The sequence below is a fragment of the Canis aureus genome, unplaced genomic scaffold (genome assembly GCF_053574225.1).
Source record: "Canis aureus isolate CA01 unplaced genomic scaffold, VMU_Caureus_v.1.0 ptg000175l_RagTag, whole genome shotgun sequence".
Taxonomy (NCBI): domain Eukaryota; kingdom Metazoa; phylum Chordata; class Mammalia; order Carnivora; family Canidae; genus Canis; species Canis aureus.
This window is the reverse complement of record NW_027554464.1, coordinates 314893-342838: the sequence shown is the minus strand read 5'-3', so window position 1 is coordinate 342838 and position 27946 is coordinate 314893. Positions and strand designations below refer to the sequence as shown.

Below are 27946 nucleotides of genomic sequence, written 5' to 3'. Positions count from 1 at the left end.
AGGGAGAGGGAGAAGCAGGCTCCTCTCTGAGCAGGGAACAGGGAGTCCCTTACAGAGCTTGATCCCAGGGTCCTGGGAGACTCTTCACTGACAGCCGTCCAGGTACCCTGGCCTTTTCTGATTAAAGAAGTCCTTTTAACATCTCTTATAAGACCTATTTAGTGGTGATGAACTTCTTTAAGTTTTGTGTGGGAAACTCTTTATCTTTCTTTCAGTTCTGAATTATAAACCTGCCAAAAATATCCTAGGTTTTTTCCTCTTAGCACTTGGAAAATATCATGCGACAATTTCTTTTCTTTTTTTTTAACTTTCTTTTTATATGATAAATTTATCTTTTATTGGTGTTCAATTTACCAACATACAGAATAACACCCAGTGCTCATCCCGTCAAGTGCCCCCCTCAGTGCCCATCACCCATTCACCCCCATCCCCTGCCCTCCTCCCCTTCCACCACCCCTAGTTCATTTCCCAGAGTTAGGAGTCTTCACGTTCTGTCTCCCTTTCTGATATTTCCTACCCATTTCTTCTCCCTTCCCTTCCATTCCCTTTCACTATTATTTATATTCCCCAAATGAATGAGACCATATAATGTTTGTCCTTCTCCGATTTTTATTGGAGTTCGATTTGCCAACATTTAGCATAACACCCAGTGTTCATCCCAAGTGCCCCGCTCAGTGCCTATCACCCAGTCACCCCAACCCCCCGCCCACCTCCCCTTACACTACACCTTGTTCATTTGCCAGAGTTAGGTGTCTCTCATGTTTTGTCACCCTCAGCGATATTTTCACTCATTTTCTCTCCCTTTATTCCCTTTCACTAAATTTTATATTCCCCAAATGAATGAGACCATTTTAATGTCTGTATTCTCCGATGGACTTATTTCACTCAGCACAATACCCTTGAGGTCCCTCCAGGTTGAAGTAAACGGTGGGTATTTGTCGTTTCTAATGGCTGAGTAATATTCCATTGTATACGTAGACCACATCTTCTTTATCCATTCATCTTTCGATGGGCACCGAGGCTCCTTCCACAGTTTGGCTATTGGGGACATTGCCGCTAGAAACATCGGGGTGCAGGTGTCCTGCCGTTTCACTGCATCTGTATCTTTGAGGTAAATCCCCAGCAGTGCAATTGCTGGGTCGTAGGGCAGGTCTATTTTTAACTCTTTGAGGAACCTCCACAAAGTTTTCCAGAGTGCATGCCACAGTTTCGGCTGAAAAATCCACTGATATCCCTGTAGTGGTTCGCTTTGATATAACTAATTGCTTTTCCTTTCTTTTCTTTTCTTTTTTTTTTTTTTTCTGCTTTTAAGATTCTCCTTTTCTCTTTCATTTTTGACTTGTTATTATGTGTCTTGGTGTGAAACTCTTTGGGTTCCTTTTATTTGGGACTGGCAATGCTTCCTGGGCCTGGAGGCCTGTTTTCTTCCCCAGGTTAGGGAAGTTTTTAGGTATTCTTTCTTCAAATAAGTTCTTCACCCTTTTCTCTCTTCTTTTTCTGGGACCTCTCTAATGTGAGTTTTATTATACTTGATGCTATTCCAGAGGTCCCTGTATCTTAATTTTTCAAATTATTTCTTCTTTTTGCTTTTCAGCTTGGATGATTTTTACTACCCTTTCTTGCAGATTGCTGATCTGTTCTTCACATCTTTTAATCTGCTGTCGATTGTGTCTGGTGTATTTTTCATTTCAGTTATTGTATTCTTCAGCCCTAATTGGTTCTTTTGTATATTTTTTCTTTGTTGAAGTTCTCACTGAATCTGTCCATTCTTCCAAGTTTGCTGAGCATCTCTGTGACCATTACTTTGAACTCTTTATCAGGCTGACTCCTTATCTCTGTTTCATTTCGTTGTTTTTCTGAGGTTCTATCTCGTGGCCTTGTTCTTTCATTTAGAACATACTCCTCTGTCTCCTCGTTTTGTCTGACTTTCTCTGCTTGTTTCTAAAATTGTTCTTTCCAACTTTTCCCTCTTCAAAATATGTTGCTTTGAACAATGAATGTTAGTTATAAAGTCAAGCAAGAAGGAACATTTTTCAAAGTATTGTCTGGTCATTTCTCTCATTGGAGCTGTGGTGGGGTAGGTGGCAGAGGACAGTGCTCTTCTTTTTCTGAGTTCAGAGCACAGGAGTCAGGCAGATGGAGTTAAACTTAGTAGCCTTTGTTACTAATACATGCTAACAGATTGGAGGATGTGGTTTGGGTGGGTATGTAGCCACAGTGGGCTTCCCAATTCTTTATCCCAAATTAGGCACTTCCCCACACAGTTGTAAATGGAGGAAACAAATGTTTGATGCCCATCCCACGAAGATGAGAGCAGACCTGAATTCATGTTACCATGGGTGAGCACATCTTTTCAAAAAAGAGATTTGGAATCTCCTAAGCACTGCCTAGTGCCTTCTCCCCAATTCACTCATTAGGCAAATCTCCCTTCCTGCTGTGAGGGAGGTAGAGATAAATCCACTTGTGGGTAATGATGGTTTACCTCTAATTTCTGACTGGATTTAAATTAAAGTTAGTCCTGTCTTTTGTACATACCAACTCTCATAATGATGAGAGGTTGGACAGAGCATACTAGGTGGTAAAGAGAAGTCTGTTTTGTGTTTAATAATCCACAACATAGATAACTCATTTGTTGATTGATTTTGGTAAACCAAGTTTTATCTGGAGGAAAAGAATAATTCTTTCCAGGAAGAGTTTCCTCCATTTCAGCCTCTTTGGTTCAACTAAAGATTTTCTCCTTCAAGTTCCGTGTCTTGTGGTTTAAAAAATTTGTGCTTATAAATGCAGTCTATTAACTGTTCCCAATAGGAGTAAAGATCATTTCCATTGCTGTATTTTTATTCATAAAACATTAAAATTTATAATTTAAATTACACTTTAGACTTTAAAATTTATAATTTAATTAGAAAGCTGTTTTGTGCCTCATGCCTAGTCGTTATTGAGCCACATGACAAACCTTTATGTGTTCATTTACAGTCAGTTATAGTTAAAAATGTAGGTATTTTTCCTGAAGATGATGAAGTAACTGGCATAAAAACTCTCAGCTCAGGAGGGCCTAAAGCACATTCCTGGCCTGCAACTCTTTGGTCTTTTGACCTGAGGCAAACTTCAATCTTTCTGAGGCCTTCTTGTCTCTTATGTAAAATTAGGGACTTTGGGATCCCTGGGTGGCGCAGTGGTATGGCGTCTGCCTTTGGCCCATGGCGTGATCCTGGAGACCCGGGATCGAATCCCACATCAGGCTCCCAGTGCATGGAGCCTGCTTCTCCCTCTGCCTGTGTCTCTGCCTCTCTCTCTCTGTGACTATCATAAATAAATAAAAATTAAAATAAAAAAATTAGGGACTTTGACTAAATTAGTGACTACCTTTTGGAAAACAATATTTTTTTCAAAGAATGGAACTTAATTTGTTTTTGTTTTGTTTTGCTTTTTTGTTTGTTTCTGTTTTTGCATTAAACTGTATTATACAAAACCGAGACCAGTGGAGCTGTGTAGCTAAAAGAGAGATGAGACTACAGCTGTAGACTTTTGTCCCTCAATCCTACAGTATCCCCAATGGAACCTTAGATTTCTATGATTGGTAGTTTGGAAACAAACTGTTATGAGAAAATCCTACTAATTAATGAGTCTTCGAATTAAAATTTGCTGATACGTTGTTTTTATGTGTATAATTTTCTTACCCTCTTATGTTTTTGATAAATGGAAAAGTATAAATAAAATTGCAAGTATGTTCTCTTTATTAATGGATTGCAAGCTATTTCTACCATCTAACTCAATTCTCACCTGGAAATAAACCAGGGTCACAGAAGCAAGTATTTAGGAAAAGACTTTTGGCGAAAAGATCATTATATTACTTTGATCGTTCCTTAAGGAAATGAAGGCAGGCACTTAAGTGACTGGGCCACCTAGGCACCACTTAGTACCGTATTTAGACCCTATTTTGGGAATTCAATGAGAGGATGCCTTTTATAAGAAATAAGAGCATTCTAGATGGGAATATTTGTAATGCACATTTGATCCTTGACCAACATGGAATTGAAGCTGCAGGTCTAGTTAGCCTACACATGGACTTTCTTGGCTGTTGTGTTGTACTGTATTTTCTCTTATGTTTTTCTCAATAACCTTTTTTTCTCTAGCTTACTTTATTTTAAGAATATATTATATAACACATGTAATGTACAAACCATGTGTTAATGGACTGTGTTATTGGTAAGGCTTCCCATCACCAGTAGGCTATTAGTAATTAAATTTGGGGAGAATCAGAAATTATACAGAGTTTTGACTGCACGGGGGTAAGTGCACCTAACCACTGTGTTGCTCAAAGGTCAACTGTAGTCTGAAATATTCCTAAATATTTCATAATTAAGTAGATAATGATAACTATAGTAAGTCAGGTGCTTCAAAAATTGGTCCTAATTCATAGAAAGGAAACAAAGTTACAGTTAAAATTTCTTTTCCTTGTTTCTAATTCTAGAAACTTATCAATGCGAAACTAAGTTGGAAAACTGGTGCTAGCTTATATTTTTTCCTTTCCTGAAGCAGATTTTCTGAAATCTCTGTGTTCACATGAAAAGAAGTACATCAGTCATCATATAGATAACAAAATAGTTTTACTCAATATTACCAGGAGAAATTCCACATGACTTTATGTAGTCCCACTTCCATTGTTTTATGTATTTAAGAGTCTGTGCTGAAAAATAGAGCATACAACATACCTCAAGATTTTGTTGAGTGCAAAATCAAAAGTGCAAAAGTGGAAAGTTCATTCGGAGGAATAATTTATTAAACAAATGATTAATCTCTCATAAAGGGCACTTTTTCTGAAAATCACAAACTATTAAAGTGTAAAATGACTCTTGTTTACAATTTTGTAACAGAAGTTACAAAGATCCTTCAGAAGTTATGTATATTCTTTTATTTCACATTCCTAGCTCCATTGGTTTCTTTACTATTTTTTATTTAAATTCAATTAACTAGCTTATAATGTTATGATATATATATCATGCTCGGAGCCAAAGCCCTACTCTCAGCCACTGAGCCACCCAAAGGTCCAAAGATTTAATTATTTATTGGCTGAGTAATATTCTGTTCTCTCCCTTCCTCTCTCTCTCTGTCTAATAAATAAATATGATACTTATTTATTTATATCTACATCACATCTTCTTTATGCATACCTCTTTCAAAGAACATCCATATCTCTCAGGTTGGCTATTGAGGATATTACTGGTATAAACATATGGGTGCAGGTGCCCCTTTGGATCCCGACCAAAGTGATCTTCGGGATTCATACCTTCTAGCGCAATTGCTGGGTTTTACATAGGTAGCTCCTTTTTCAACTCTTTGAGGAACCTCCGGTACTGATTTCCAGAGGAGCTGCACCAGGTTGTATTCTCACCAACATCATAAGAGGATCCCCCTTTCTCTGCATTCCCGCCAACATCTGTCATTTCCAGACTTGCTAATTTTGGCCATTATGAAAGGTGTGAGGGGGAAACTCACCGTGGTTTTGATTTGTATTTCTCTAGTGCCAGCTGATGTTGAGCATGTTTTCATGTGTCTGTTGGCCATATGTATGTCTTCTTTGGAGACATGTCCTTTCATTTCTTCTGCCCATTTCTTCATTGGGTTATCTTTCTTTGGGTGTTGACTTTGATCAGCTCTTTATAGACTTTGCATACCAGCCTTTTATCTGATAAGGCATTTGCAAACACCTTCTCCCATTCTGTCAGTTGTCTTTTGGTTTTGTCAACTATTTCCTTGCTGTGCAAAAGCTTTTTATCTTGATGAATTCCCAGGAGGTCAATTTGGCATCTGGTGACATGTTCTAGCAAGAAGTTGCGGCAGCCGAGGTCACAGAGGTTGCTGGCTGTGTTCTCCTCTAGGATTTTGATGGATTCCTATCTCACATTTGGGTGTTTCATCCATTTTGACTCTATTTTTGTGTATAGCATAAGAAAATGGTCCAGTTTTATTCTTCTACATGTGGTGGTCTGATTTCCCACACCATTTGTTGAAGAAACTGCTTTGTCTCCATTGGATTTTCTTTCCAGTATTGTTGAAGAGGAGTGGACCATAGAGTTGAGGGTCCACTTCTGGGTTTTCTCTTCTGGGCCATTGATCGACATGTCTGCTTTTGTGCCAGTACCATACTGTCTTGTTGATCACAGCTTTAAAATAGAGCTTGAAGTCTGGCTTGTAATGCCACCAGCTATGGCTACCTCTATCAAGATATGTTTGGCTACTCGGGGTCTTCTAAGGTTCCAAACAAATCTTACCGTTATTTACTCCAGCTGTATGAAAAGAAGTTGGTAGTATTTTGATAGAGATTGCATTGAATATGTAGATTGATGGAGCTAGCATAAACATTTTAACAATATTTAATTCTTTCAATCCATGAGCATGGAATGTATTTCCAGTTCTTTACACCTTTCTCAATTTCTTTCCAGAATGTCCTGTCATCTTCAGAGTATAGATCCTTTGTCTCTCTGGGTAGGTTTATTCCTAGGCATCTTATGGTGTTTGCTGCAATGGTCAATGGAATCGACTCCTCAGTTTCTCTTTCTTCCATCTCATTGTTAGTGTATAGAAATGCAACTGATTTCTGTGCATGGATTTCCTATCCTGCTGCTTTGCTGAATTCAGGAAAGGGTCCTAGCAATGTTGGGGTGGAGTCTTTTGGGTTTTCCACATAGGATATCATGTCCTCTGAGAAAAGTGAGAGTTTGAGTTCTTTTCTGATTCAGACGCCTTTTTATTTCTTTTTGTTGTCTAAATGCTGAGGCTATGTCGAACAACACTGGTTGTCCAGAGAGTGGACTTCCCTGTCGTGTTCCTGACCTTAGCGGCAAAGCTCTCAGTTTTTCCCCTTAAGAATGGCATCGGGTGTGGGCTTTTCGTAGATGGCTTTTACGATATTGAGATATGCTCCCCCCCCCCGCACTGCGAAGAGTATTGATCCGGAAAGGGTGCTGCACTTTGTCAACTGCTTTTTCTGCATCTCTTGAGAGGATCCTATGGTTCTTATCCTTTCTTTTATTTCTGTAGTGTATCACATTGATTCATCTGCAGATGTCGTATCACCCTTGCAGCCCAGGCATAAAACCCACTTGGACATGGTGAATCATCCTTTAATGTACTGTTGAATCCTCCCAGCCAGTGTCTTGGTGAAAATTTTGGCATCCATGTTCATCAGGGATATTGGAGTGTAATTCTCCTTTTGGGTGGGGTCTTGCTCTGGTTTTGCGATCAGAGTAATGCTGGCCTCACAGAGAACGCTGGAAGGTTTCCCTTCCATTACTAATTTTTATAAACAGCTCCGAAGAATAGATTAATTCTTCCTGGAATGTGTGGTAGAATTCTCCTGGGAAGCCACCTGGTCCTGGACTCTTGGTTGTTGGCAGATATTTGATGACTGCTCCCATTTCCTTGCTGGTTATGGGTCTGTTCAGGTTTCCTGTGTCTTCCTGTTTCAGTTTTGGTAGGAAGGGATCCATTTCTTCCAGATTGCTTAGTTTGTTGGCATATAGTTGCTCAGAATGTGTTCTTATAGTTGTCTGTATTTCTCTGGTGCTGGTCGTGATCTGTCTTCTTTCATTCATGATCTTATTTCCCCAGATGTGGTTTTCTTTTTTAAAATTCCCCTGGCTATTCGGGGTCTTTTCTGATTCCACACAAATCTTAAAATAATTTGTTGTAGCTCTCTGAAGAAAGTCCATGGTATTTTCATAGGGATTGCATTAAACGTGTAAATTGCCCTGGGTAATATTGACATTTTCACAATGTTAATTCTGCCAATCCATGAGCACGGAACATTTTTCCATCTCTTTGTGTCTTCCTCAATTTCTTTCAGAAGTGTTCTATACTTTTTAGGGTATAGGTCCTTTACGTCTTTGGTTAGGTTTATTCCTAGGTATCTTATGCTTTTGGGTGCAATTGTAAATGGGATTGACTCCTTAATTTCTCTTTCTTCAGTCTCATTGTTAGTGTATTGAAATGCCATTGATTTCCGGGCATTGATTTTGTATCCTGCCACGCTGCCAAATTGCTGTATGAGTTCTATCAATCTTGGGGTGGAGGCTTTTAGGTTTTCTATGTAGAGTATCATGTCATCGGCAAAGAGGGAGAGTTTGACTTCTTCTTTGCCAATTTGAATGCCTTTAATGTCTTTTTGTTGTCTGATTGCTGAGGCTAGGACTTCCAGGACTATGTTGAATAGCAGTGGTGAGAGTGGACATCCCTGTCTTGTTCCTGATCTTAGGGGAAAGGCTCCCAGTGATTCCCCATTGAGAATGATATTTGCTGTGGGCTTTTCGTAGATGGCTTTTAAGATGTTGAGGAATGTTCCCTCTATCCCTACACTCTGAAGAGTTTTGATCAGGAATGGATGCTGTATTTTGTCAAATCCTTTCTCTGCATCTAAAGAGAGGATCATATGGTTCTTGGTTTTTCACTTGCTGATATGATAAATCACATTGATTGTTTTACGAGTGTTGAACCAGCCTTGTGTCCCGGGGATAAATCCTACTCGGTCATGGTGAATAATTTTCTTAATGTACTGTTGGATCCGATTGCCTAGTATATTGTTGAGAATATTTGCATCCATGTTCATCAGGGGTATTGGTCTGTAATTCTCCTTTTTGGTGGGGTCTTTGTCTGGTTTTGGAATTAAGGTGATGCTGGCCTCATAGAACAAATTTGGAAGTACTCCATCTCTTTCTATCTTTCCAAACAGCTTTAGTAGAATAGGCATGGTTTCTTCTTTAAACGTTTGATAGGATTCCCCTGGGAAGCCATCTGGCCCTGGACCTTTGTGTCTTGGGAGGTTTTTGATGACTGCTTCAATTTCCTCCCTGGTTATTGGCCTGTTCAGGTTTTCTGTTTCTTCCTGTTCCAGTTTTGGTAGTTTGTGGCTTTCCAGGAATGCGTCCATTTCTTCTAGATTGCCTAATTTTTTGGCTCCGTTCTCTTTTTGATATGTCTGGCCAGGGGTTTATCGATCTTATTAATTCTGTCAAAGAACCAGCTCCTGACTTCATTGATGTGTTCTACTGTTCCTTTGGTTTCTATTTCATTGATTTCTGCTCTGATCTTTACGAATTTTCTTCTCCTGCTGGTTTTAGGCTTTAATATTCTGTTCTTTTCCAGCTCGTTTAGGTGTAGGGTTAGGTTGTGTATTTAGGACCTTTCTCATTTCTTGAGAAAGGCTTGCATTGCTATATACTATCCTCTTTCGATGACCTTTGCTGCATCCCAAATGTTTTGAGCAGTTGTGTTTCCATTTTCATTTGTTTCTATGAGGTTTTAAAATGTGCCTTAGTGCCCCAGTTGGATTCTTTAATCTCTGTGTATTTGAATTCTTTCCAAATTTCCTGTCAAGATTGAGTTCCAGTTTCAAAGCATTGTGGTCTGAAAGTATGCAGGGAATGATCCCAGTCTTTTGGTACCAGTTGAGAGCTGATTTGTGACTGAGTATGTGATCTGTTGTGCAGAATGTTTGTTCCATGTGCACCCGAGAAGAATGTGTATTCTGTTGTCATAGGATGGAGTGCTCTGAAGTTATCTGTGAAGTCCATTTTGTGCAATGTGTCATTCAGAGCCCTTGCGTCCTAGTGGATCATCTGCTTAGATGATCTGGCCATTACAGTAGTGTTGTGTTAAAGTACTTACTATTATTATATGACTATCCATGTGTTCCTTTATTTTTGTTATTAATTGCTTTATAAGGTGGCCTGGGTGGCTCGGTCGGTTAAGGCTCTGCCTTTGGCTTAGGTCATGTTCTCAAGGTCCTGGGATCAAGCCCTGATCAGTCTGCCTGCTCAGTGGGGAGTCTGCTTCTCTCTTTCTTGCTGCCACTGCCTGTGTTCTCTCTCTGTGTGTGTGTGTGTCAAATAAATAAATAAATGAAATCTTAACAGAAAGTTGGTTTATATAGTTGGCTGCTCCCACTTTAGACACATTAAAACTTATAATTGTCCAATTTTAGTTTTGGATAGACCCTTTAATTATGGCATAGTGAGTTTCTTCATCTTTTGTTGTTGTTGTTTCTTCTCTTAATACAGTCTTTGGTTTAAAATCCAATTTGTGGGATGACCAGGTGGCTCAGTGGTTGAGCATCTGCCTTCGGCTCAGGTCATGATCTAGTCCCACATCAGGCTCCCCGCACGGAGCCTGCTTCTCCTGCTGCCTGTGCCTCTGCCTTTCGCTCTCTGTGTGTCTCTCATGAATAAATAAAATCTTAAAAAAAATCCAATTTGTTTGATATAAATATTGCCACTCCAGTTTTTTTTCATGTCCTTTAATATGATAAATGGTTTTCCACTCCCTCACCTTCAATGTGAAGTTGTCTTTGTGTCTAAAATGAGTCTCTTTCAGATAGCATATCAATGGGTCTTGCTTTTTTTTTATCTACTGTGATACCCTGTGTGTTTTGGTTGGGGCATTTGACTTGTTTCCATTCAGAGAAAGGATTGAAAGATATGAATGTAGTGCCATTGTATTATGTGTAAAGTCCGTGTTCTGGTCTGTGTTACTTTTGGGCTCTCTGTTTGCTTAAAGTTTCCCCTTTACCACTTCTTGCAAAGCTGTTTTAAGGATCACAAATTCTTTTAGTTTCAGTTTGTGCTGGAAGCTTTTTATCTCCCCTTGTATTTTGAATGAAAGCCTTGCTGGATAAAATTCTTGGCTGTAGACTCTTCTCCTTGAGCACCCTGAGTATATCATGCCAGCTCTCTCTGGCCTGCTAGGTCTCTTTGGATAGATCCGCTGCCAGTTGAATATTTCTCTCCTTCTTGGTTCAGGGCCTCGTGTTCCAAGCTGCTTTCAGGATTTTCTCTTTGGGTCTGAAATTTGCAAGCTTGGCTATTATATTGGAGATATTGACCTGTTTTTTATTGATTTTGAGGAAGGTTCTCTGTGCCTCCTGGCACTCGAGTGCCTGTTTCTTTCCCCAGATGAGGGAAGATCTCTGCTATAATTTGCTCAAATATGCCTTCTGCCCCCTCCTTCCCCTCTTTTTCTGGGATCCCCATTATTCTAACATTGTTTTGCTGTGTGGTACGACTCATCTCTCAAATTCTCCTGTCATAGTCCAGTGGTTGTTTCTCTCACTTTTCCTCAGCTTGTTTATTCTCCATTGTTTTGTCTTCTATATCACTACTTCTCTGTGAAGCCTCATTTATCCTAGCAGTTAGAACCTTCATTTTTGATTGCATCTCACTAAGATTAGCCTTTTTTATCTCAACTTGATTAGATATCAGTTGTTTTATTTCTCCAGAAAGGCATTCTCTAATGTCCTCTGTGTGTCTTTTAAGCCCAGCTATTATCTTGATGGTCATTCTTCTGAACTCTCGCTCCAGCCTCTTCCTTCTATCCATGCTGATTAGGTTTCGGGCAGTCAGTACTACCTCTTGTTCTCTTTGTGGCGGTGAGTTTTTCCATCTTGTCATTCTGTCCAGAGAAGAAGAGATGAGTGAGAGAACAGAATAGAAAAATATCAAGAATGACCCCAGATAAATACATGCTAAACAAATCAGAAGAGACCCGAAGCCAATTTAAAGGTTAACAAAGGAGATAATAGAATTAGAGAGATCAAGAGAGCAGAGCAGTACACCGATACTATGTGAATTTTGGTCTTTTTGTTAGGAAATTGCACCCCCAAATGGTTAAGAGGAAACCTTGTATATATACAAAAATAAAATTAAATACAAGGAAAGTCTAGAATGTAAGTGTAAAAATGGAAATTAAAAGTCAAAATAAAAAGGATATTATCAGCCAGTTGAACAGAACAGAGCAATATACTATATCGTAAGTTTATTTTGGTCTGTTTGTTAGAAGAAACTACATCCCAAAATTGTAAAGAATGAAAAACTTCATTATATGCAAAAATAAAATTAAATGCAATGAAAGGATAGAATGTAACTGTAAATATGAAAATTAAGATAGATTTTAAAAATATTATAATCAGACAGATGAAGAGAATAGAGCAGTATAGTAGATTCTGGTTGTATTTTAGTCTATTTCTTAGAAGGAACTACTTCCCGAAATGGTACAGAAAGAAAAACTTCAATATATACAGGAATAATATTAAGAGCAATGAAAGGATTGAATGCAAGTGTAAAAAGTTAAATTGTAAGAGTTGATAAATGAAGAAATTGGTTGAAAGCAAAAAGAAAATTAAAATAGAAAGACTAAGGAGTCATGAGAAATAGCCATGAGTTCTGTATACTGTTTGCCCCTAGCACTAGAGTTCTGCAGCTCTGTATGATGAGTAAAGTTGGTCTTAGCAGGATGTTGTTGCTGACCTCCTGAGGGAAAGGCCTGTTGCACTGATTCTTAGGTGTCTTTGCTTAGGGTGGGATTGCACCACCCTTGCCAGGGGGCCAGGCCAGGTAAGCAGCTCCAGATTGCTCTCTGTGGCTTTTGTTCCCTGAAGGCTTTCTGGGCAGCTTTAGAGGATGAGAATGAAAATGGTGGCCTCCTAATTTCCAGCCCTGGAATTGAAAGATCTCACTCCCTACTGTGTCTCCCTGGTTTCTGTCTGCACTCTGTATTCACCCAGCCTGTGACCAAGCATTTTTATCTCAAGCACAGACCCCCTTTCGATTTTCCAAACCTTGCAGACCCCTGTAGCCCCCATTCACACTGTGCCTCCGGGGGGAAGGAGGAGGTCTTGCCCAGTTTTTCCTGCTTGGAAAGTGGTCACCTGACTGTTCCTCGGTTTGGGGTTTATGGCAACACTGAGCTGAATGCCCACTCCTGGGCTCACTGATTGCAACTGGCTTCCCCGCTCAAACGCCTTGGCAACTGCCATACTCAGGCGCCGCCCCCATTCCTTCTGTGACCCCGCCCCCCCAGGGATCCTGAGACCACACTGTCCGTCCCACTTAGGATGCTGCCCCCCGTTGCCACCTGAGCATCTTTCAGACAGGGATGTCCTCACTGGAACAGACCTCTTAAAAGTTCTGGTTGTGCACTCTGCTGCTATATCACTTTCCAGGACTTGCCTTCTGGCTTCCAGAGGTTCCCTGCCCCCCTGGTTTAATCTTCTGATATATGCCTCTGATTCATTTCTCCACACCTCCTACCTTGCAGAAAGCGGTCGCTGTTCTATTTGTAGAATTGCAACAATTCTTTTCTTGGATCTCTGTCTGAGTCCACAGGTGTTCAGAATGATTTGATACCTATGTAGCTGAATCCCAGACGCCAGACAAAACTAGGGTCTCCTACTCCTCCACCATCGTCCTCTTCTTCCAGAAATTCTGTATATTCGATTGATCAATATTAATTGTACTTTTTATTAGAATCCTCTAAACAGCATTATAGGTTTCTTCTCAGTTATCCAGATTAAAATAAGTAGGGATTTATTTTATTTATGTGATTATCTTTCTATTTAAGCAAATTGTAGCTTTTACTTTCTAAAAGTATCATTTCCAGACCACGTTTCATAAGCAAAATAAAATTCCTACAATAATGTCTCTTGTTTAACTTGAACATTGTAAGTAACGTTTAACTTATTTCAGATGCAGCAGATGTTGGAAGACAGTATAATCAGAGAACTAAAAGAAGGTATGTTGCCAAATTTACAAATTTAGATGGTCATTAATTTCTGAAATAAACCACAAATAGTAACTGGCATCCCTTCCCCTTGTTAAAATTTGTCTAGATATATCTAATAAAAAATGTAAAACATAAACATAATGAATAAGAGACTTATTCCTCATTTGGTCATCGTGTTTCATACCTTTTTTAAAAACCTGCAGCCTGTATGCCTGTTAGCACTTTTGGCTGTAATCTTCCTTCACTTGTGCCATCGCTATGGAACTGTCAATCTGAAAATGTGGGCGTTCTCAAATTCTTGTTTCTGCTAGTGATAGAAGACCAAACAGACCAGACTTGTCTTAGTAATACTTAGTTAAGCAATTATGTAGTTCATATAGCTGTCCCTTGACAGGTGACATTTCAATCTCCAGCCACTGGTTTTGCCATTGGGTAAAATTCCGGGTTTCTTAGCATGGAATATAAGCACCCAAATCAATTTGGTTCTTGCCACATTGGTGAGCCTTCTCTGTCGCCATTACCCTACTCTGCTGCTTTGAAGAGAGTAATCTTTCAGGTATCAGCCTTCCTATTCCCTCCACCGAAAAGCAGACAATATTGATAGAAAACCAGGATGTCCCTTCTGTGTGTTCTTATAATGTCTTGTTTTAAACCTGCCATGATATATTTGACTCTAGATATTGCCTGTTAGATTTTTCAGTTGATAGTATATGATTGTTCAGGGGTGGACTGTGCCATCAGCTTGCAATCTCTTTTTTTTTTTTAATTTTTTTTTTAATTTTTATTTATTTATGATAGTCACAGAGAGAGAGAGAGAGAGAGAGAGAGAGAGGCAGAGACATAGGCAGAGGGAGAAGCAGGCTCCATGCACCGGGAGCCTGATGTGGGATTCGATCCTGGGTCTCCAGGATCGCGCCCTGGGCCAAAGGCAGGCGCCAAACCGCTGCGCCATCCAGGGATCCCGCAATCTCATCTTATAATGAGAAAACCAGAAGCTCTAGTGTTTATCCACAGTAGTAATTAATTCAATGGGCAATCGTGAGCAAACTTGATTTAATAGTAATCTTGTATTTTATATTGTAGTTATATGTAGATATTTTTCATCCTTTTAACACTCAGAAGATTCCAACTTTTTTTTTACTAACTTCTAGTTAACTACAAAGTATTTCAGATAAAGAATATTATTCTTTCTCTTTTTCAGTTGCTCATGATTGAGAATCAGGATTCTGTAGATCTTCTCCTTTAGGACCTACTGACGAATCAAATGTAAATCAAGATCTAGTACTGCAAGCATCACGAGAATATGTAGAGATTTTGAATAGAAAGTATATGATCTGAAAGATATATAGTAAAAGTTTATTACCTAGATGTTTAATATAACATTTTAATTGTTTCCCAGTAAATATCTGATGTACAAAAAATCTTTATTAAAGGAAATTTTGTTATATCGTGTGTAATGAAGGTTTATATATTATTTTAAGCTATGTTTCTTGGCATCTGATTAAATTTAAGCATATTTTCTACATGGAAACCAGCATTATTGAGTTTTACAGGCTCCAATCTGCCCAAGTAGATCGGACCAAGTTGTTGATAATGTTTTGGGGCTGGTAATTGGTAGTTTTTTTTTTTTTTTTGTATTTTCTATGTTTTATTACTAGACATATGGATTTAGACACACATCATTTTGATATACTGCTGCTAAAGCTATCACCAATGTTTGTATGTATTTCAATTTTTATAGTGCCATAAACCCTGTGTATAATTTCAATTTTAAATACTTATTATTCATAGTTCTTTCCTCATGGTGAAAAAGATTTGCCTAAGGCTTTTTATCTTTTCTTTTTTTTTAATTTACTTTTTGAGAAGAGTCTTAAAATTAGAGAAAAGAAAAAATAGAGAAAACGACCTTTTCCCTCCAGAATGGTTTGAAAGTAAATTGTTAATTTATGCCCAATTCCTGTGGCCCCTATATCCTGCAAGTCAGTACATTCCACATAGCTACCGTACAACCCTGCCAATCAGAAAATCAACACTAATACAATTGTCCCTTGAATAATGTGGAGCTTAGGGGGGCACTGATCCTCTGTGTGAAAATCTGTGAACTTTTGACTCCCCAGGCACTTAACTACTACTAATCTACTGTTGACCAGAATATTGTACCAAAACAGTCAATTAACCTATTTTTTGTGTGTTATATGTATTCCATTCTATATTCTCCTTATAAAGTAAGCTAGAGAAAAATGTTATTAAGAAAAATCAGAAGAGGGTAGCCCGGGTGGCTCAGCGGTTTAGCGCCGCCTTCAGCCCGGGTGTGATCCTGGAGACCCGGGATCAAGTCCCACATCAGGCTCCCTGCATGGAGGCTGCTTCTCCCTCTGCCTGTGTCTCTGCCTCTCTCTCTCTCTCTCTCTCTGCCTCTTATGAATAAATAAATAAAATCTTTTAAAAAAAGATCAGAAGGAAGAGAAAATACATTTACAGTACTGTGTTTTTTAAAAATTGGCATATAAGTACACCCATTCAAACTATGTTAGGTATACATTATGTTTTTAAATTTAAATTCAATTTCCCAACATTTAGAAGGGTCATCGTTTTCAGATAAAGTTTTCGATAATTCATCAGTTGCATGTAACACCAAGTGCTCATCACGTCACATGCCCTCCTTCATGACCATCACTGATTTACCCCATCTCCCCATTCACTTCCCTTTCAGCAACCTTCAGTATGTTTTCTGGAGTTGAGTCTCTCATGGTTTGTCTTCCTCTCTGATTTTTCCCCATTCAGTTTCCCCTCCTTGCACTATTTCTTATATTCCACCTATGAGGGAGACCATATGATCATTGTCTTTCTCCAGTTGACTTGTTTCACTCAGCCTGATACCCTCTAGTTCCATGCCCATTGATGTAAGTGGTAGGTTTTCATCCTTTCTGACGTCTGAGTAATATTCCATTTTGTATGTATATCACATCTTTTTTTTAAAAGAATTCATCTATTTACTCATGAGAGAGAGAGAGAGGCAGAGACACAGGCAGGGGGAGAAGCAGACTCCATGCAGGGAGCCGGACATGGGACTCTTCCCGGATCCCAGGATCATGCCCTGAGCCAAAGGCAGACACTCAACCGCTGAGCCACCCAGGGGTCCCATACCACATCTTCTTTATCCATTCCTCTGTTGAAGGACATCTTGGCTCCTTCCACAGTTTGGGTATTGTGGATATTGCTACCATAAACATTGAGGTGCAGGTGCCCCTTCATTTCACTACATTTGTATCTATGGGGTAAATACCCAGTTGTGCAATTGCTACGTCAACTATCCCCTCTATCATCTAAACCTCATATTCTGGGCAGCCCCGGTGGCGCAGTGGTTTAGCACCGCCTGCAGCTCAAGGTGTGATCCTGGAGACCGGGGATCGAGTCCCACATCAGGCTCCTTTCATAGCATGGAGCCTGCTTCTCCCTCTGTCTGTGTCTCTGCATCTCTCTCTCTCTCTCTCTCTCTGTGTGTGTGTGTGTCTCATGAATAAATAAAATCTTCTAAAAAAAATAAAATAAACCTCATATTCTTTTAAAGCTCTGACATTTGTCTGTAGTATCCTTTATAGCAAGGAAGGTCCTATTCAAAACCATGTACTGAACTAAGATGTTGTGTTTCTTAGTCTCTTTCAGTTTAGAACAGTTCCTTAGTCTTTCCATTGATTTTTGTGACTTTTAATCCTTTGAAGAGTTCATTCCAGTAACGTAGAATGTCTTTTCAGTGTGGGTTTTTCTTACGTATCTTATGTTTCCTTATGATAAAATTAAGATTATATTTATATACATATACATATATGTATTTTAGCAAGAGCACAACTGAACTGGTCCTCTACTCTTCTCATTGCATCATATCACGTGACCTACAGTTTTGATTTGTCCCATGGTTGGTGACGTTGATCGCTGGAGTAGTATCTTCAGTTTTCTTCCCCAGAATGTTAACTTTGCACTTTACAATTAGTATTTTATGGAGAAGTACTTTGAGATATATAAAAACCTCCTTTCTGAGATACCCTGTACCAGGCCACTTCTGCAGATGATGTGCCTCACTTACAGGCTCTGAAAACCCATGCTGGGCTGTTCTTTCCCTGTGTGGATGCCTCCTGAACCTTTGAAGTCTGTGATACCTCATCCTAAGTTACTCACCTTTCAGAGATGCTATGTCTTGAGCTCTAAGACTGTTCAGGTGGCACTCCTACATTTATGCCTTCCCAATTCTGTGCCAGGCTCCAATACCTCCCTCTGGGACACCACCGCTCCTTGTTTCTGTTCCTGTGCTTTTGGACTGAAATCTTTGGGAACGGAAAGGATAAAGGGGGAAAGGGCTCCATAGGTCTTTTATAATCAACTTATGAAGCTTTACAATGCAAAGATTTGGATTGGGATTGCATTGAATCTATAAATATTTTGAAGGGAAGAGACATTTATAATACTGAGTTTTCCAAACAATATTTTAATTGCTCTACTCTCAGTGTTTAAAAAAATTTCTTATAAAGATCCTGCAAGATATATTTTAGATTTATTTTCAGTTATTTGATACTTTTGATCCTATTTTAAATTATTTTTAAAAATCAACTTCATTTCCTGTTTATAGATTATAGAAATAAAAATACTTTGCATATTGAGCTTCTATCAGCTCAGCTATCTTTTTTTAAGATTTATTTATTTATGATAGATGTAGAGAGAGAGAGAAAGAGAGAGGCAGAGACACAAGAAGAGGGAGAAGCAGGCTCCATGCCGGGAGCCCAATGCAAGACTTGGGCTTGCAAGATGCTGGGACTCCAGGATCATGCCCTGGGACAAAGGCTGGTGCCAAACCGCTGAGCCACCCAGGGATCCCCAGGATCAGCTATCTTGATAAACTATCTTACTATTTCTCATAGTTCTGGAGTCTAGGAAGTCCAAAATCAAGGCACTGACAGATTAGTGTCCAGTGAGGGTCTGCTTCCTGGTTCTGAGTGCCTGTCTTCCTCCTATGTCTTCATAAGGGACAGGGTCAAGGGAGCTCACTCCAGCCTCCTTTAGAAGGGCACTAATTTCAAATCAGGAGGACTACACCTTCATGACTTAATCACTTACCAAAGGCATCACCTCCAAATATCATCACATTGAACACTAAGACTTAAAACCTGAGTTTGGAGGTGTGGGTATAGAAATATTCAGTGAAGAGCAAGGCTGTTCCTTGTTCTTGGCCATATAGACTTCACAATATGGGTGCTTGCAATATGGTTCACAATAATCTCTTGTGATACTTGTATATCTGTGGCATCAGTTCTTTTATCTCCTATTTTATTTTATTTTATTTTATTTTATTGAGTTAAAAGTTTTTTCTACTTGAGTATAGTTAACCCGTTACAGTAGTTTCAGGTGTACAGCATAGGCATTCGGTTTCTGTATGCATTATACTATGCTCACCACAAATGTAGCATCCATGGATTTTTTTAAGCCACTTTTAAAATAAAAAGGATTTTACTTAAGAGAGCACAAGGAATTCGGCCTGAGATTTAAAGAGAAAACAGCTGGAATGCTACAGTGAAAAGAGTTTTCACTTCTATCAAAGTAGGAAGACGGAAAAAATAAAAAGCATCCAAGGGGGAGGAGGCCCCGCAAAGAGCCTGGCTCAGACCTGGTGGCAAGTGACCCCAGTACAGGAAAGGCCAGTCCCAGAGATGCAGGTTTACCAATCTTCCCGGAAGGAAAGGCACTTGCAGGGAGTTCGGGCAGGATCCCAGGATGGGCAGGGATGCCCTCAGGCTCCCAGGGGCACTAACAGAGGAACTGCGCCCCAAGGGAGAGGGCGCCACATACTATGGGCCGAGCTCCCTAAAGGGCTGCAGCATGCGCCCGGAGGGGCCAGGAGCGGCTCAGGCGGCGGCTCCGCTTCGAGGGGGCTGCATGGCCCAGGAGCATGATTCCAGCGGCATAGGCCCCAGATCCCAGGGCACCAGGGGAAGCAGCCCAGGATCTGGCACTCCCCCCGGGACAGGCGGAAGCCGAGAGAACACAGGGCAGTAAGGAGGCTCCTGCTCTGGGTGCAGCCCGCCTGTGGAGCACCCAGGCCCCTTCGGACTGGGAGCTGTGGTAATTACTGCGGGAGCTGACTCCAGGGCTGGAGACCTGGCCGCCACCACTGTTGTTCCTCCTACTGTCACTTTTTACCAGGGACTCAGCAGGGGCCTCATAGGATAAACAGCTCCCACTGAGCCCTGCACCTGGCAGGGGGCTGGGCAGCTCCCCCAGGTGCACACACCTCTGAGAATCAGCATTGCTTGTAGAAGCAGGCCCATGCCCCAGAAGACCAGCTGGAAGGACAGGGAAAGCAAGTTCTTGACCAAAGCAGTGCTGGAAACTAACAGGGGAAGTCGAGGGATTTACAATATATAGAATCAGAGGATACTCCCTCTTGTTTTTTGTTTTCTGTTTCCGCCTCCCCCCCCTTTTTTTTCTCTCTCTATCTTTCTCCTTTTTCCAGTACAACTTGTTTCTGGCCACTCTGCACTGAGAAAAATGACTAGAAGGAAAAATTCACCACAAAGGAAAGAATCAGAAACATCCTCTCTCCCATAGAGTTACAAAGTTTGGAATACAATTCAAATTCAGAAAGCCAATTCAGAAACACAATTCTAAACCTACTGGTGGCTCTAGAAATAAGGATAAGGGATTTAAGATACTTCATGACTGCAGAATTGAGATCTCATCAGCCTGAAATTAAAAATCAATTAAATGAGATGCAATCCAAACTGGAGGTCCTAACAATGAGGGTTAACGAGGTAGAAGAACCAGTGAGTGACATACAAGACAAGTTGATGGCAAGGAAGGAAGCTGAGGAAAAAAGAAAAAAAAAAAAGATCACAAGGAAAGGTTAAGGGAAATAAATGACAGCCTCAGCAGGAAAAAATCTACGTTTAATTGGGGTTCCAGAGGGCACCGACAGAGACAGAGGACCAGAAGGTGTATTTGGACAAATCATAGCTGAGAACTTCCCTTACTTGGGAAGTGAAACAGGCATTCAGATACAGGAGATAGATTCCCCCCTACCCCTGCCCTGGGGAAATGAATAAAAACCACTCAACACCTTGACCTTTAATAGTAAAACTTACAAATTCTAAAGATAAAGAGAAGATCCTTAAAGCAGCAAGAGACAAGAAATCCCTAACGCTTATGAGCAGAAGTATTAGAATAACAGCAGAGCTCGCCACAGAGGCCTGGCAGGCCGGAAAGTGCTGGCAGGATATAGTCAGGGTCCTAAATGAGAAGAACCTGCAGCCAAGAATACTCTATCGAGCAGGCGCTCATTCAGAATAGGAGAGATAAAGAGCTTCCAAGATAGGCAGAAACTGAAAGAATATGATGAGCACCAAACCAGCTCTGCAAGAAATATTAAGGGGGACTCAGTAAAAGAAAGAGGTAGTCCAAGGAAACAATCCACAAAAACAGGAACTGAATAGGTATCATGATGACACTAAATTCATATCTTTCAATAGTAATTCTGAACGTGAATGGGCTTAATGACCCCATCAAAAGGTGCAGGGTTTCTGACTGGATAAAAAAGCAGGCCCCATCTACTTGCTGTCTACAAGAGACTCATTTTAGACGTAAGGTCACCTACAACCTGAAAGTAAAAGGTTGTGGAACAATTTGCCATTCAAATGGTCCTCAAACGACAGCAGGGGTAGCCATCCTTATATGAGATGAATTAGTTTATCCCAAAGACTGTAGTAAGAGATGAACAGTGACACTATATCATACTTAAAGGATCTATACTAGAAAGGACCTAACAATCATAAATATATATGCACCTAATGTGGGTGCTGCCAAGTATATCAATCAGGTAGTAACCAATGTTAAGACATACTTAGATAATAATACACTTATACTTGGTGAGTTGAACACAGCGCTTTCTATAATCAACAGATCTTCGAAGCACAACATCTCCAAAGAAACGAGTGTTAAATGATACACTGGACCAGATGGATTTCACAGATATTTATAGAATCCTACATCCAAACACAACTGAATACACATTCTTCCCAAATGCACATGGAACTTTCTCCAGAATAGGCCACATACTGGGTCACCAATCAAGTCTTAACCGATACCAAAACATTGGGATTGTCCCCTGCATATTTTCAGACCATAATACTTTGAAATTAGAACGAAATCACAAGAAGTAGTTTGGATGGATTTCAAACAGGTGGAGGTTAAGGACCATCTACTAAAATATGAAAGGGTCAACCAGGAAATTAGAGAAGAATTAAAAAGATTTGTGGAAACTAGTGAGAATGAAGATACAACCATTCAAAATCTTTGGGATAGAGCAAAAGGAGTCATGAGGGGGAAATACATCACAATACAAGCATCCGTCTCAAAACTGGAAAAAACTCAAATACAAAAGCTAACTTTGCACCTAAAGGAGCTGGAGAGAAACAGCAAATGAAACCTTCACCCAGCAGAAGATGACAAGAAAGATTCGAGCAGAACTCAATGAAATAGAGACCAGAAGAACTGTGGAGCAGATCAACAAAACCAGAAGTTGGTTCTTTGAAAGAATTAATAAGATAGATAAACCATTAGCCAGCCTTATTAAAAAGAAGAGAGAGAAGACTCAAATTAATAAAATAATGAACGAGAAAGGAGAGATCACCATCAATACCAAGGAAATACAAACGATGTTAAAAACTTACGCCAATGAATTAGGCAATCTAGAAGAAATGGATGCATTTCTGGAAAACCACAAACTACCAAAACTAGAACTGGAAGAAATAGACAACCTGAACAGGCCAATAACCAGGGAGGAAACTGAAGCAGTCATCAAAACCCTCCCAAGACACAAAAGTCCAGGGCCAGATGGCCTCCCAGGGGAATTCTATCAATACTTTAAGAAGAAACCATACCTATCCTACCAAAGCTGTTCGGAAAGATAGAAAGAGATGGAGTACTTCCAAACTCATTTTATGAGGCCTGCATCACCTTAATTCCAAAACCAGACAAAGACCCCACAAAAAGGAAAATTATAGATCAATATCCCTGATGAACACAGATGCAAAAATTCTCAACAAGACAGTAACCAATAGGCTCCAACAATACATTAAAAAGATTATTCACCATGACCCAGTGGGATTTATCCCCGGGATACAAGAATAATGTCATGAAAATACTTTGTATGATACTATATTGACAAATAGATTTTACCACACATTCTTCCAAACCCACAGAATGTATAACACCAAGAGTGGATCATAATATAAACTATGGACCTTGAGTAATAATGATGTATCAGTGTCGATTCATCAGTTGTGACAAGTGCCCCCCTCCCCTGCCCGCTGGAAAATCTTGACGTAAGAGAGGCTCTCTCTCTGTCTCTCTGTCTCTCTCTCTCTCTCTCTCTCTGTGTGTGTGTGTGTGTGTGTTTTGGGTGAGACAGGTATGTGGGAAATCTCTACTTTTTCCTCAACTTTTCTGTGACTCAAAAACTGCTCTGGAAAAAAAAAAGCCCTAATAATTAATTAGTTGAGCTGCAGAAGAAAAGTCTGAGCTAGCAGAGGTTATTTCATGAGGTTTAAGGAAAGAAACTATCTCTATGACATAAAAGTGCAAGGTGAAGCAGCAAGTGCTGATGCAGAAGCTGCAGCAAGGTATCCAGAAGTTGTAGCAAAGAGAATTAATGAAGGCAGCCACACTGAACCGCAGATTTTGAATGTAGATTAAACAGCCTCATAGTGGATGTTAGGACTTTCATAGCTAGAGAGAAGTCAATGTCTGGCTTTAAAGCATCAAAGGACAGGCTGACGCTCTAAGTTAGGGGCTAATGCAGCTGGTGACTTTAAGCCAAAGCCAATGCTCATTTACTATTATGAAATTCCTAGGGCCCTTCAGAATTATGCTAAATCCCTTCTATCTGTGCTCTATAAATGGAACTGCAAAGCCTAGATGACCGTACATCTATTTATGACATGGTTTCTTGAATGTTTTAAGTCCACTGTTGAACTGACTGCTCAGAAAAAAAAAAGATTCGTTTCAAAATATGACTGCTCACTAACAACGCACCTGGGCACCCAAGGGCTTTGACAGAGAGGTACAGTGAGATTAATGCTGTTTTTCTACCTCTAATACAACATCCATTCTGCAGCCCATGGATCAAGTGGTCATTTTCAACTTTCAAGGCTTAATATTTAAGAAACACATTTCATACAGCTATAGATGCCATAGATACTGATTTCTCTGATGGATGTGGGAAAAGTCCATTGAAAGCCTTCTGGAAAGGACTGACCACTCTAAATGCTATTAAGAACATTTGTGATTCGTGAGAAGCATTCAAAATATCAACAGAAATAGGAATTTGGAAGAAGTTGACTCTAAACCCCAGGGTTGACTTTGAGGGGCTCAAGACTTCAGTGGAGGAAATAACTGCAGATGGGGTGGAAACAGCAGGAGAACTAGAATTAGAGGTAGAACCTGAAGATGTGACTGAACTGCTGCAATCTCATAATAGAACTTGGATGAAATAAGTCAGTTAGATAAAGATCAATACCATATCATTTCACTTATATGTGGAATTTAAGAAATAAAATAGATGAACATAGGGGAAGGGAAGACAAAAAAGAGAAGCAAACCACAGGAGACTCTTATCTACAGAGAACAAACTAAGGGTTTCTGGAGGGGAGATGGGCGAACAGGGTGATGAGCATTAAGGGGTGCATTTGTGATGAGCACATGATGTTATACATTAGTAAGGAATCACTGTACTCTACTCCTGAAACCAATATTGCACCACATTCTAACCAACTAGAATTTAAGCAAAAACTTAAAAATTTTTAAAAGTACTAATGCCAAAAATGATGGCTTTAAAAGTGGGGGGAAAAAAACCTCAACCGATAGTGAGTTGCTTCTTATGGATGAAAAAAGAATATGATTTCTTGAGACGTAACCTATTCCTACTCCTGGGAAAGAATCTGTAAAGACTGTTGAAATGGCAATAAGGGATTCAGAATATTACATAAACTTAGTTGATAAAGCAGCAGCAAGGTTTGAGAAGACTGACTCCAATTTTGAAAGAGGTTGTACTGCGGGTAAGATGCTATCAAATAGCACCATATCCTACAGAGAACTGTTCATGAAAGGAAGAGCCAATTGATGTAGCAAATTTCATTGCTGTCTGATTTTAGCAAATTGGCACAGCTACTCCAACCTTCAGTGACTACCAGATGCGGACTTTAAAATAACTGTGATTGGGCAGCCCCGGTGATGCAGCGGTTTGGTGCCGCCTGCAGCCTGGGGTGTGATCCTGGAGACCTGGGATCAAGTCCCACGTCGGGCTCCCTGCGGGGAGCCTGCTTCTGCCTCTGCCTGTGTCTCTGCCTCTCTCTCCCTCTGTGTTTCTCATGAATAAATAAATGAATTCTATAAAAAAAAGTCTCTTTTCTTCTCTCTTTTTATTTTCTCTTCAAATATATTCATCTCTTTTGTTTCTTAAATTCCACATAAGTGAGATCATACGGTATTTGTCTTTCTCAGACTGACTTATTTCCCTTAGCATTATATTCTCCAACTCTGTCCATAGCATGACAGATGGCAACATTTCATTCTTTTTCATGGCTGAGTAATATTTCTCGCTCTGTGTGTGTGTGTGTGTGCACGCGCGCACACACATACACACACACACACACACCCAACACCTTCTTTATCCATTAATCCGTTGATGGACATTCGGGCTTTGTCCATAGTTTGGCTTTTGTTGATAATACTGCAACAAACATTGGGGAGCATGTGCCCTTTCTGATCACTGCATCTGTATCTTTGGGGCGAAAACTCAGTAGTGCAGTTTCTGGGTCATAGGGTAGCTCTATTTTTAACTTCTTGAGGACCCTCTGCATTGTTTTCCACAGTGGCTGCACAAGCCTGCGTTACCACCTACAGTGGAAAAAGACTCCCCTTTCTCCACATCCTCACCAACATCTGCCATTTCCTGATTTGTTCATTTTAGCCATTTTGACAGGTATGAGGTAAGTAGCTCATTGTGGTTTTGATTTGCGTTTCCTTGATGCTGGGTGATGTTGAGTGTCTTAACATGGCTGTTAATTAGCATATTTACACCACTGATATTTAACATGATCCTGAGTATAGTTAGATCAATATCTACCATATTGGTTACTGTTGTCTGTTATTGCCCTTGTTCTTTGTTTCTTTTTATGTCTTCCAGTGTTTTCCTGCTTCCTTTGGTTTTAATTCAACATTTTGTGATTGCATTTTCTCTCCCTCCTTAGTATCTAGATTATGCTTCTTTTCTTATTTTTTAAAGAGTTTGCAGGATGCATTTGTAAAGAATCCAAGTGCCCTCACAGGCTTCACACACAATACACATTCCTCAGAACAGAGTATTCTCAATTCCTCCTTCTCATGCCGTAGGGCCCTCATCTCACTTACTCATAAGCTGTGATCGCTGAGTACTTGGTTGCTGGTTTTTGAGCAAACCATTGTCTGTTGGGTCAATTAGGAATTCAAAAATTGTTTTATTTCACTTTTCTTTACTCATTTTCTTTTTTTAATAATAAATTTATTTTTTATTGGTGTTCAATTTGCCAACATACAGAATAACACCCAATGCTCATCCCATCAAGTGCCCCCCTCAGTGCCCATCACCCATTCACCCCCACTCTGGATAGTACATGTATTTTAGAGTAACTTTATTATAGATTCCAATGGTAAATTGGAACATATTAACGTTGAGAATTGAGAATTAATTTTGAGACTTGAATTTGAGAATTTGAACTATTGAAATTTAGGGAGCCTTTCTGAATCTTAATTACATGTATGAAGAAACAACCTGAGGATTAATTGTGAGAACAGGTGCGAGAATATCCAGTGTACCGTTTTGTGTAAATATTTGCATATGACTTTTCTTTTATGGAATTAGCCCGTGGCACTTATTTCAAGCAAAGGATTGGCATTATGCATGGAGGAACCCACTTTCTGTGATCATTTATTATTTATTTATTTTTAAAGATTTTATTCATTTATTCATGAGAGACTCACAGAGAGGCAGAGACACAGGCAGAGAGAGAGAGAAGCGGGCTCCCCACGGATGTGGGACTTGATCCCAAAATTCCGGGATCACGCTCTGAGCCAAAGGCAGAAGCTCAACTACTGAGCTGCCGAGGCGTCCCTCTGTGATCATTTAAATTTAGATCTGCATATCATTTTCCATTCATGTCATGCTATGTTCTAACTCTTCTCCAAAGAGTTTTTTATAATAGAAACTAGCTATGGCTGCTTGTTTAAGACAGGTGACACACATACAGTCTTCTTTCACTATTGTTGTTACCGGTTTCCCTATATTTCCAGAGAGAGCTATCCACCTTCAAGGGAGTGGACATTTTTATGAACATTCTGTGCAGTGACTGTTGTTATGTTTTGAAACAGTAAAGAGATATTTCTCTAATTTCATGAGTTGGTTGAAGGCTATTAAGATTCTATTGATTAAAACGCTGAATAAATGTGTCTTTTTTTAAATGTGCTGTGTAAAGTTAGTCTACTCTGAAGCCATCTTGGTAAACTACCCCAACAGTGTGAAGTTAGAATTCCTTCAGGGTGATGCCAGGTTCCACTCGAAATTTATTTGCAACCTGCTTGGGCACAGAAGCCATTGTCTCCACAAACCTTGGTGTGGTTGAACTGACAGTTAATGTGTTGTGACCTGGAGTTCACCGTTAAAAGGGTCACCCAAGCAAAGTCCTGGAGTTTATTTGGTTATTATGATTGTTGGCACATCCTATGCAATATATCTAAATTGAATTATGGTATCAGATAAAATTATAGATGGGATTAAAGCTTGTGTATCGTCCATTATCATGTGTAATCAATAAACGATTTAATATTCTCTTGAAAAAAAAAAAAAAAAAAAAAAAAAAAAAAAAAAACTAAAAAGCCACCATCTTAATCAAGTGATCAAACTTATCTGACCCATAATTGGATCCAAGCCATAGCATGCACCTCCTGGCTGATCACTAAGAAGGGCACAATATCATCTCTGTAGTAATCCACCAAATAAAGTTTGTCTTTAATTCAATCTTGAAGAAACAAGCAGAAAAATTTCCATTGAGGAACATCGTAGCTGGCTTAGACTCTTCAAAAAAAGTCAAGATCATGAAATGACCAAAAAAAAAAAAAAAAGACTGATCTATTTTAGATTAAGGAGACAACAGTGATATGAAAAATGAATGATTCTTTATTGGATAGCAGATTTTGAGGGGAAAGGAGGTTCTATAAGGGCTGTAAGAAACAATTTTGTGGGAAACAGAAATATGAAGAGGGCTTATATGATAGATAATAATTTCACATTAAGGTAAAAATTCTTGGGAGTGAA

At 39.6% G+C, this 27946-nt stretch overlaps 1 protein-coding gene across 2 annotated transcripts in view; it reads left to right on the top strand.

The window, feature by feature from the left end:
* Nucleotides 1-14999, top strand: part of LOC144309695 (ankyrin repeat domain-containing protein 26-like) — a 30659-nt gene extending 15660 nt beyond the window's left edge. The window contains exons 4-5 of one of the 2 annotated variants that reach the window (XM_077890798.1): nucleotides 13518-13563; nucleotides 14756-14999. In XM_077890798.1, coding sequence (XP_077746924.1) covers nucleotides 13518-13563; nucleotides 14756-14769 — 60 coding nt within the window. In that variant the 3' untranslated portion in view covers nucleotides 14770-14999. The remainder of the gene's footprint in view (nucleotides 1-13517; nucleotides 13564-14755) is intronic. The other variant, XM_077890799.1, reaches the window with a different exon arrangement.
* The last annotated feature ends 12947 nt before the right edge of the window (nucleotides 15000-27946 follow it).